General features: G+C 33.6%; 1 protein-coding gene across 1 annotated transcript; it reads right to left on the bottom strand.

Annotated features, from left to right (window-relative positions):
• Positions 1–1,594: 1,594 nt before the first annotated feature.
• Positions 1,595–8,018, bottom strand: LOC114743778 (putative disease resistance protein At3g14460). The gene is made up of 6 exons (XM_028931994.1): positions 4,108–8,018; positions 3,277–3,375; positions 2,985–3,160; positions 2,297–2,423; positions 1,748–1,838; positions 1,595–1,655 (listed from the first exon to the last, which is right to left on the bottom strand). Exons 1-2 carry the CDS (start codon positions 7,859–7,861, stop codon positions 3,362–3,364), a joined length of 3,768 nt encoding a protein of 1,255 aa, XP_028787827.1. The 5' UTR covers positions 7,862–8,018; the 3' UTR covers positions 1,595–1,655; positions 1,748–1,838; positions 2,297–2,423; positions 2,985–3,160; positions 3,277–3,361.
• Between the last annotated feature and the right edge of the window lie 4,056 nt (positions 8,019–12,074).

Below are 12,074 nucleotides of genomic sequence, written 5' to 3'. Positions count from 1 at the left end.
CTTTGGCATTGGAGGAGTGAAGTTCTATTTAACAACAACTATGTGAAACCTGATGATCCTCTCAAGGTGATTTGCCATATTTGGAAGAATTATGTATTTGAACCTGAGATTAAGGATTATGATGATAATGTAAAAGCTGTCATGACTTGTGGCTGGTCTCCTCCTCCTCCTGAATGGGTCAAAATAAATGTGGACGGTGCAGTCAATACTCATTCGAGTGATGCTGGATGTGGGGGAGTGATAAGGAACCATAAAGGTGATTGGATAGTGGGATTCTCTTGTAAGATCAGAAAATGCAATGTTCTGGATGCTGAAACATGGGCTATATTTAAGGGCTTGAGCTTGGCCTTGGATTATGGGTCTAAACAGATCATTCTGGAATCTGATGCTAAATGACTGATTGAGATGCTGACATCAAAGGAGGCTACTTTAAACTGCAGCCTTACAGTACTGCGAATACAGGATTTATTAAAACGCAGTTGGGAAGTCCATCTGAGGCATACAAATCGAGACAGTGATGGTGTAGCGATCATTTAGCAAAGAAAGGAATTTCTACTTCAGCTTTATTTGACACGTGCCCTCTTGAATTGAGGGTCATTGTGGAAAAGGAGAGCTTGGGATCTAGTCCCCATCTACTTTAGTTTTATTTTGGGCGCAGCCCTCTCTTGTATTAAAAAAAAAAAAGGGACAATATAAGCTCAGATGAGGCTCTCATGAATTAGCTTCCAAAGATGCTTCACAACCCTACCCGGTACAACTTTAATCTAACCAATTAAGTTTCAAACTCAGATCCTGAGAAGGAAATCTCTTTAATGTGGGACAATAGTTTTTCACAAACTCTCACGATAATGTGCATATAATAAATCACAACAATGGTAACAGAATATATGATAATATGAAATTTTACCAAATTCCTTTTTTATGAATTTCTAGTATGCCAGCTACCAAAAACATTATTTTATTTTTAAATAACATAGGTTCTGTATAAGTAATATTTTTGTTTACTAGAAGTTTCATATTATACTTTGATTAAATTAATTTAAAAAACTGTGATAGTGTTTGTGTTAGATGAAACAAACAACTACATATCGTCAGTGATAAATTAGAGATAAGCTACAAGAATTATACTAGTTCAGTCCCTTGTCCTATATCTAGTCCTCTTGAAAACTACTGAAGAGATTTTCTCACCATTAAAATCCGATTATAATCCCACTAATTTTGCAATGAGCTCACCTACAACTCTTACAAATCACAATTCCATAATTTTTCCATAACTTACTCGTAATTGGTAACTAGAGTTTTACACAGTTCACTCCAAACTAAAACAAAATGTGCAAAAAGTAGTTTACAGCTGATAGGAAATGCAATTCTGCCTCATGAAAATTGTTAATTCCATAATACCCACAAAGCTCTTAATGTTGAAGCCTAAAGAAGCACAACACCAGGAATAATCAAATTTTCAATCCAAACGTAAAATGAGCAACAAAGTAATGCTGCTTTTCTGGTAACATGCAGAAATAATGACCATTGATAATTTTTCGCCTGTAACTCTTGAATTAGCTAAAGGGGATTCCTATAGATATTAGCTTTTTTCCCCGCCTTCCTTGTTCCTCATATGACTCTTCAAAACAGAGCAATTCAACAAGCTCCCTCACCTATTTTGACATGATTCATTAAAACACAATATTAGATTAAATTCAACAACATATGAATCCCTTCAATCACAATAATTAAAAAAATGCATTACCTAAGATGTGGCATCTTCAAGAAACATTTGGCCATTTCTATGCTCATTGAAAGCCAATAACATTCTGCTTGTGAAACTTTAGATCAAGTCACTGAAAAAGGGGGAAAAAAACAACATCCAATAAAATAGGGGAAAAAAACCATCAGCCAAATTTTAGCTTTGTGCCTTACAAGCAATTTGTGAATAAAAAAATACTCCTCAATTCCTTAATATATGATCTAATTGGAGAGTTTATATTGGTCTAATATGTAAGACTTATTTCTCATATTTATTATTTTTTTTCCTCGATATTTCCTCAATAACACTCAAGTAGGGGAGGGAAGAGAATTAAGAAAGATGCTTAGAGTTTTTTGGAAAAAAATATGCCATATTAACTAATTTAATTAACATTCTTCTTCCTTTACTCAAACTAGTTAATTAGGTTTTATATTGAGGATCGAAGGAATATAAGCTTCATATGATGATTATATTAAATTAGAAACATTTAAATTAGTAACTTTCTCCAAAAAGCAAGGAGGCTCATGCAAATCAGGCTGGCTGATCCTTTACCTTGAAACAACAATCTTGAGACGGTGATCGATGCCACAAAATCCTCAAGGACAGGCATGTTAAAGGAGGCTCTGCAATCATTTTGAATTACCCCCAAATGTGACAAGCATACGCATCTCATATATGCCTGCATAATAATTGTAAATTTTATTTTTGAAAGAGACAAGAAGATTAAACGTTCTAGCTATAATTGTAAATTAAATTTTAGACAATAGTTACCGTAGTAGCACTATTTTTGTCCTGATAAATCCTACGTCTTCGTATAAAAAGAAAATTGAATAGCTTGTTTCACAAGATTCATACTTTTTTTTTTTAAAAAAAAGGAGAGGCATTGATATGATGTTATCGGGTGAGCAAATTTTTTTTGAGGTACAAGGGAGCGGGCTCGAACCTGCACGCACACACCCAACACACACCACACACTATTCGGCCAAGCAGCCAGTGGTCGGGGGAGCAAATTTTTGAATATGTTTGCCTGTTTGTGTGTGTGTGTGTTTTTTTTTGGGGGGGGGGGGGGAGGGGTAATAGGCAAGATCTAGCCTTATAATGTTGATATCGATTCAATGATGAAGAAAGGAACATATCATAGTTTTCATTTGCGTTGCGAACGAGGGAAAAAAAAAAAGGAAAAAAAGTACATGCCAATAGATACTAATATGTTTATTTGTTGTAAAATTTGAGAGCTCACCTTTTGAAGAAATGCGACATCTCAAGGATCATAATATACTCCTGTTTTTAATGTATGATTTAATTATTGACCTTCAAATAATTAGGCATATTTCCGAACGTAAGAATCTCCAAGGATGGAAATGGCTTAAATGAAGAGGAGGAAATTCTTCCTGAGCTCCTTTTATATTGTCTAACCTGGTAACATCAAAACAAAGAATCAGATCCACTAAAATTAAAAGCTTTTAGATATTTTTATAAGAAAAAAACATGTAACATTTGAAAAAAAAAAAAAGGACTATTATTTAGCCAACCTCAACAACTGGGTTAGCTTTTGCCTGACTTCTTTGCATATCATATCTCTCTCCCTTTTATTTAAAGCATAATTATACTGCTTTGTCATCTCCTCAAACCTGATTCATCAAAACATAATAAATCTTATAAAATCAGAAATATTACTTAACAAATATATCATAACCCCCATCTCATTAGTCATCACAAACATAAGAAAGCTGAACAAACTAGAGACCCATCTGTGACAAAATCAAACCTCCTATGCGACAAGGCTGTGTGTGTGTGTTTGTGTTTCATACTTAACTCATCATTAGTATCACATGATAACTAATTATTGACCATTGCAAACTAAAAATGACATCATCGATTATTCTCTCTCTTTCTTCAGATGTGCAAAAATGGCATAAAAATCTGCTTATTCAAACGAAAATCTAAAACAATAAGTTGGCAGAAGCATGATATGATTTTTGTTTTGTTTTTATAAAAAGAAAGATAGAAAGGTGGAAGTTGCTAGCTTTAACTTTAAATCTCACACAAAATTACCATAGCAGTGATATTATTATGTTGATAAGAAAGCACAGCAGTACTTCAAATTAAGTCACATGCTTCAGAGGACTAGAAGTTTTTCGGGAAAAGAAAAATAGCAGACGCAAAGATGGTCCTGCAGGCTGAGCAAATTTTACAACTTGAGGTATATGTGATGTAGGAAAGATGCTTCCTATAGGCTATAATATTGATGGATGCCATAATCATAACGGGAAGACAAAATTTTTATGTGCTTTGGGGAAATGATGAGAACGTAATTGCAAGAAAAAAAAAATACTGAAATGTTTTGGAAATCGAGAGCTTACCTTTAGATGGAATGTACCAAGGATCATGGTATTCGCCATTAATTATTATGGTGGGAATATGAGTGATCTTGGACAAGTGTCTGCCTCCTTGAAAATGGTATCTTGCTTCTAATTTAGGACAGCTCCAAATATTCAGAAACAAAAGAGAGGATGGCAGGCAATCTTCTGGCAAGGATTCAAGCTTTGGACAGCCATAAATGGAGAGCCTCTTTAGAGAAGTAAGGCGGTGAAGCCCTTTTCCATCTAACAATTCAAGATTGTGGACATCAGAGATGACCATACGCACAAGAGAAGTGGGCATCATTTGATTCTTCAGTAAATTCTGGAGAATATTTTCAATTCCACTACCTTCAACCTCAAACTGAGACAAAGAAGTCAGACGATGAAAGCCCCAATTTTCAAAAGGTATTGGAGATAGTCCATTGCAGCCACGAATGATCAAATATCGCAAGTTAGAAGGCAAGCCACATTGAGGTAATGATTCCAAATTTGGAAGCCATTCAAGAGAAAAGAATTGAAGGCTGGCAAGGGAATTAACATGTACTTCTGACATTGATCCAAGTTTTTGACAATGGTGGACCGCTAACTTTTCTAAGGAAAGATTGGACCTCCCAACATTTGTAAAGGTCTCCAAATTATGACATTGAAAAACTACAAGTTTTTTAAGCCTGGGAAAACAATCTAATGGAAAGGATATCAAGGAATGACAGCTATTATCAATCATCAATTCTTCAATTGATGTTTGGCTTCGCCAAGATTCCTGAGGCATGAACTCTAATTTCTCACAGTCTTGAATTAGAAGTCGTTGTAAAGAAGTGGGTAGACTGTCAGTTGGGAAGAACATGATTGATGGGGCACCAAAGAGAAACAACTCTTGGAGACAGTGGCAGTTCACTGTCATTCTCGGCAAACATTGCAAATTGTAACACCTTTGAATTGTCAGATGTTTTAGAGAGCTGAGAGAATAATCATCAAGGGCTCTCAATAAACCTTGTCCCCCTTGTAAGATTTTTAACTCTTCAATAGATGTGATCCATTGCGAAGATAATGATTTTGCCTCCAACTGTTCACAATTAGATATATAAACCTTTGTCAATGATGGTAGTTTCACAGGCATGTCTCCCCTCAACATAGGACAATAAGATAAACGCAGTTGTCTAAGATGAGGAAAAGGGAATTTGGCAGCTTCACCTTCAAATGGTATCCACTCCTCCCAAACTGGCATATCTTCAAATTCCAGAATTTCCAATAATGGAAATGGTTGAAATGAAGAGGGCTGAACTCTGTTGTAGTAGAACTCACGCCCAATTATCTGTACTAATCCCATTCTTCTAATCAAGAGCTCTTTGAGAGAAGGTAATTGTCCAAACGGTGGGAGTGAAAAGCAATATTTGCAGTTACTGACAGATAAAAAGGTAATATATGTAAATGAAGAATCACCCACCCACTTTGGAAAACTAGTGCCACCATAATAGTCTATCGTCAGTCTTTGTAAATTTGTTGAAGGTTGAAGCATGTCAAGTAACATTTTCACAATCTGTGAATCTTGAGTATCATCACCGTCCCATTTTAACACTAAATCCTCAATTTTCTCTCTCCTCCTCAAGTTTGCATCTAAAGCATCCTCTGAATCCACAACATTTTGTAGCTTCAAAATGGAAAGTTTACCTTGCAGATGAGGAAGTTTGTTTAACTCTTTAATTCCTAATCCATTTGATAGTTTGCCCACCATAAAGCTACTCAAACTTTGAAGATTTTGTAATTCTGTAATTTGTGTTGGCATCTCTTCCAAAGCTGTGCCGCTAATGTCTAGGTGACGTAGATTAATAAGATTTTTTATCTTTTCTGGCAATTCAATGAAATTCCTACAATATGATAAAAGCAAGGTTTGCAGATTGTGAAGTTTAAAAAATGCATCAGGCAACCTTCTAATTGGAGTGTAGGAAAGGTCAAGATATCTCAAATGCTGCAAATCACCAATTGAATCAGGCAACTCATTGACATTGTCATAACAAGACAAAGATAATACTCTCAAGCGTTTTAATCTCGGCAACAAATCATGTATCACCTTTCCAGTCAAATAGGATGGAAACGCCCAGCCATACTTAGATTGAGGTAAAAAAGTCCTCAAACAATTTAACTGATCAAAATTCTCGAACATTTTGGCACCATCATACCGTTTTCTAGTATATGATAAATGACGAAGAGTTTTTGGAATTTCATTGCCTTCAAACCATAGACAACTCTTTCCCGATACAACTTTGGCTAAATCATTGATGAGATCATGCATCAAAAACTTTCTTGGATCACCTTCATATTGTTGAATGAATGACCTAGACAATAATTCATTGAAGCACTCATCTGCTTTTGCCTCCAATGTTTTCTTCCCATGGGAGTGTGGAGGAACAAAGCCTTCAGCCATCCATAACAAGACCAATTTATTTTTCTCCAACAACAGATCTTTCGAAAAAATTGAGCAATAAGCGAAACATTTCTTCAAATGTGATGGAAGAGCGAGATAACTCAGACGCAAAGCTGGTAAAACATCATCATTTGGTATGTCCCACAGGTTGTTATTAAGAATTTTATTCCATTCCGTTGCATCCACTTTTGAACGTAAAAGACCTCCTATTGTTTTAGCAGCAATGGGAAGGCCACTACATTTTCTTGCAATTTTTCTTCCAATTGCTTCTAGCTGTGGATATTTATTTGGATCTTCATTTGCAAATGCATGCTTGGAGAGTAAAAACCAACAGTTATCATCTGAGAGACAACTCAATTTATGTACGGGAAATGTATGTGTGATTTCAACAACTCTTTGCTGGCGAGTTGTTATGATGATCTTGCTTCCCCTTCTTCCACTGTGAAAAGGAGTTATGAGATCATCCCAATCACTATACTTTTCGTTCCATAGATCATCCAACACTATCAAAAACTTTTTATTACTTAGTCTATTTCTTAATTTAACACGAAGGTAGTCTATATCTGTGCTATTATAGACTTTTGAAGTGATGGACTCAACAAGATTTTTGGTCAACCTGAATAGGTTAAAATCATTTGAAATACAGGCCCAAACCTTTAAATCAAAATTGTCCTGGACAGTCTTATCATTGTAAAGGAGTTGTGCAAGGGTAGTTTTACCCAAGCCTCCCATACCCCAAATAGTGATCACTCCTATAGCATTACCCTTCGGATCTTCATCACACAGAAGCATTTTCAATAGTTTCTCCTTATCATCCTCTCTACCAACCACAACAAATTCATTTACCAATGATGTTGTAGGTGTTTTATGCCCTCTCGTGCTAACACTTTGCAAACCAAGGATATCCTTTTGTTTGACAAAGTTTTCAAGCCTTCGAGATGTTGCTTCTAGCTTGGAGTTCATCTCCAAATAAAATTGACCAAAAGAAGGAGAAAAGAAGGATCTCACCTTGTTTGTGACACCTTGAGAATCTTTCTTCATCTTGCATCTTAGAGACTCCGTGTGGATTTCATCCAGTAAATCCTCTGCATCATAAACAGCATCTTTCAGTTCTTCAAGCCATTTATTGATTCCATCATTGGTAATCTGCTTCTCTTCTGCATCATTGAGGATAGCATCAAGCATCAACAAAGTCATCTTCAACTCATCCAAGAGAGATACATTCAACTTTCTGTTTTTCATGAAATCTCGAAACTCGCTGGAGGTAATCCTCTCCAGTAAGGTCTGCAAAGAAGCAGAGAGCAATGCTTGTCCCACAGCTGCTGCAGCCATAGCTTCTTTTTGTATGGTGGCCGAGATAATGAGAGTGAACAGAGTTTGATCGGAAGAGATAGAATGAAGCTAGTTTAGATTAATCGAGAAAATTAAACCATTAAATGTGGACGTTTAATGACTTCTGACCACGGTGTGCCTCAGTACATTCTGGGAAATATCCCATCTGCTTCTCAAAATGATACAAGGGGGATATTGCAAGGAAGATAAGAAGGACATGTGTTTTTAATATGGTAGGCCATGCCCAGTGACATTTCCGTTTTTTTCTTGAAAGAGCCTACGCAAGAATAATTAATTGTCCCAAAATCTTTATTTATAATTGTTATTTTGAAAATTTGATGTCCTCAATTATTTTTGATCCCTCAGATAGTCCCAAATATCATTTTTCCTAATTGTTTTGGTTAGACTACCTTCAATCCTTAATGTAAAATCTAATTGACTAATTTGAAAAGATTAAGAAAGTTACTTAAATTAGTTATTTGTAATAAATAGATATTTTTTTTCTAAAATACTCTTATTAATCATGTGTGTCTAAATTACAATTAACAGTAACTCATCAACATATAAAACTACTATAAAGATTACTTGAAAAAAATAGATAAATATTAGAGACAAAGTGGATTGATGTTTTATATTTAAAACTAAATTAAAAGCTAAACTAGCTTTTATATTAATAATCAAAGGTAGTAAATACCCATTTTTCTATAGGGAATGCGGAAACTAAATGTAGTGAATTGAAGCTAATTCGATAGTCAAATTAAAATAGAGAGCACGCTATTTTTTCAACTCAAGGGTCGAAAAAACAATGCGGGTTTTGAAATTTAAAAAAAAATCATTTTGCAAAACAGGTAAAAAAAAAAAAAGGTAAAAGAAAATATCTATGTCTCGTTCTATGTTAATCAAAAGGTTATGAGAGTAGTACGCTATAGATTGGATTTTTAGATTGAATTCTTGATTATTTGTGTCTTTGATTACAAATATTGATTTTATTTGCTTTCATCATATTTTCTGTTTCCATCATAACCCTCTAAATTCCTCACCAACGTGAATGGGAAAAGACAATGACACGACATTCAATTTGATAGAGGTAATTCAAAGTTGCCTCTTTCTTATCTTATTTGAAAGGACTAAACAAGAACCATTCATTTTCGACAAAATATCTTCTAGCAATGAAGTCGAATAAGAAATACTGTCATAAATTATAAACTTTGTTTGTAATCTTAAATGAAGTTTTATATTTAGTAACGGAGGCTGTATTAAGTAATTAATTTATAGATATTAAAAAATTAAGTTAGTTATCTCCAAAATAATGCGTGTTATTCCTTTAAAATGTTTAGTTTAATCTTTTACATTAGAAATTATCTCTTGCAAAAGTTGTTTTTAGTATGTATAATAAATAGGAATAATTTGACAAAAGTTAGAAATTAAATTAGTACTGCAACCAATAAGAATAATTCAGAAAAATTTATAATTTGAGAGACAAACTTGATTGAATTATATCCAAGTTCTTTATATTCATTATGTTAAGTTTTTTAATTACATATGACCGTGTATTTCCTTTTTGTCATATGGGTTTATAGTTTAATGATAATATTTTAAAAATAGGATATGTGGCAATGTGTGATTAGAAAACTTGATATAATAGATATAAAAAACTTGATATAAGTATTGTCTCAAAAGTCAAAACAAACTCTCAACTAATTCATATGTTTAGGGTGAGAAAGACTGTTTATTATAGAGGATTTCAAAATTCCAAAATGATTTCCGATGAGTTAGAATTCTATACTTTTTGCAGGCTAAAGTGTTTGATGATGGTTCTTAATTTTAGGATCTGTTTGGTACAAGGAAAACGGAGGGAAGAAAATTTTTTAATGATCTTGTTTTAAAAAATTGAAGAATTGGGGTTATAAAATTTTCATAAAAGGAAAATATAAGATAAAAGAGAGAGAAAATTAATTGGAAAATTTTAACCCCACTTCTCTAATTTTTTAAAATAAGCCCATTAAAATTTTCCTTCCATTCTCTTTCTCTCCATTTCCTTCATACCAAACAGACTCTTAGTTTGGATGAGAAGAAAAATATAGAAGAAATAATATCAAGACAGAAAACTCCTATTATTTTCTCCCTCCTATTATTTTCCTTTTTTTTTTCACTTCACCCATACCAAGGCTAAATGTAATATATTTTAATGCACTGATAAATAAATAAAAAAATCAAGTCATCATCTTGACATTGGAGATGTTATTGTTTGGTTGGACGAGAATGATTTTGAGGTGTGGAACCACGAAGACCAATGATCAAAAAGACAAAATAGAACTTTCAGGCAAAAAAAAAAGACAAAATAGAACCGCCAATAATAATTTATTCAGTTGATAAGGAGTCAGTTTGTAACTCATAAAGTTGTGAGTTCGAATCCCATTATCCATTTGATTTGATCAATTTGGTTGGGCTTGTGCTTTTTGTTTGCAGGCCTTCCTGATCCATTCAAATTTTGGGCCCAAGCCCATTTCTTGATACGAATTTATGCAGCATATTACCCAATACATTGTCATACACAATTGATTGGATATTCTCATGGGTTTATAGTGTCAAATGAACCTAGATCCTCTAAATATTATCCTATTTTTTTACTCATACCAACCCACAAAACTCAATGAGCCTCTCATGAATAAGCTTCAAAGATGCTTTTAGGAAGCGAAAGGTTCTTTCAGAAAGCATCTTTTATTGCAAGGGTAGAGTAGATATTCGTTGGGTGCAAATAATGAGTTTGGGAGTGTGCTTGACACCATATGGCTCAAAGTAAATATAATAATACATCAAGATGAAATTAAAATTCACTCACAGCAGGCAGATAATGTCGGACATACATGAAAGTCGAAGATCTTGCTATTCAGGCCTTCACAGCCTTACTCGGTACAACTTCAATTTAACCAGCCAAGTTTTGAGCTCAAAGATCCCAAGAGAAAAATCTCTAATGTGGGACATGAGTTTTTCACAAACTCACAAAATCATGTGCTAAAAACAAATCACAATAATGATAATAGAATATATGAGAATATGAAGCTGACAGTAGATATAATTTTACGAAATTCCTTTTTTATGGATTTTTAGTCAGCTGCAAGCTACCAAAAAAATTATTTGTTAAAATAATATAGGCCACTTACAACTAATATTTCTGTTTACTAGAAGTTTCATATAATGATTTGATTAAATTAACTTTAAAAGACGTTAATAGTGTTTATCTAAGAGATTAAACAAGAAATTAAATATAGTTAGTTGATAAATTAGAGATAAAGAAAGAAAAAATAAGGCACCATGAGAATTATCCTGATTCGGTCCTTTGATTTGTGTCCAGTCCTCTTGAAAAATACTCAAGAGATTTGCCCACTATAAAAATCCAATCCCAATGCCAGTAAGTTTCACAAAGAGAGCTCACCTACAAATCTTACAAGTCACAACTCTAAGATTTTTACATAACTTACTCATAAGTTGCATCTAAAGCTTTACACAGTTCACGCCCGAGCCAATACAGCTTAAGTAAACAGTAGTTATCTGCATAGGTTGCTCTTGAATAGCTAGATATTGAAAGCACTCTTGAGAACTCATACTCAAATTTCAACAATGATACTCAGAAGCATACGGTTAATCTGGAATGAACACTGATGAGATTCCTCCTCTTGTATTTCTTTTATTTATTGATCCAGTGACTAATTTCCTCTTTGATATCATTGTCAGTTATGCTTTGCTGCCAGATTCTGCAATAAAAGCATGTCAGTCAATGAGGATTCAATTTTTAAAAATATCAATTCTAAGTTGAAATAATTTTAAAATCATTTGTTTTCATCAAAACTAATGACCAATTTGCTAACAACTAAATATTTTATTGGAATCGGTAAATTAAACAATGAGATTCGTGTAGATGAAATTTACTCATTTACCTTCAAATACCAAAATATTAGATTCATTTTAAGACACGATCTTATATATTAAAATGAGTATCTAAAAGTTAGAAGTAGCAAATTATTGAGTGCAATTGTTGTCAAAGAGCAATTTAAAGAGTGTCAATTAAAACGTTAGACTCAGTAATGCTAAATCAATTATGCCTCATTGTTACTAAAGTGAAAAAGCAATTGAGAAGGAAATTCAATTATGCCTCATGACAATTGTTAATTGCATAATACCCATAAGCCACTTAATGTTGAAACCTGAAGAA

Source organism: Neltuma alba, unplaced genomic scaffold, assembly GCF_004799145.2.
Source record: "Neltuma alba isolate B1F8T4 unplaced genomic scaffold, ASM479914v2 tig00004130_pilon, whole genome shotgun sequence".
NCBI lineage: Eukaryota > Viridiplantae > Streptophyta > Magnoliopsida > Fabales > Fabaceae > Neltuma > Neltuma alba.
This window is presented reverse-complemented; position numbering and strand designations above follow the sequence as displayed.

Bases quoted from the DNA above. Each gene is read 5' to 3' on its own strand.
- LOC114743778 (XM_028931994.1), bottom strand. From the start codon at position 7,861: ATGGCTGCAGCAGCTGTGGGACAAGCATTGCTCTCTGCTTCTTTGCAG.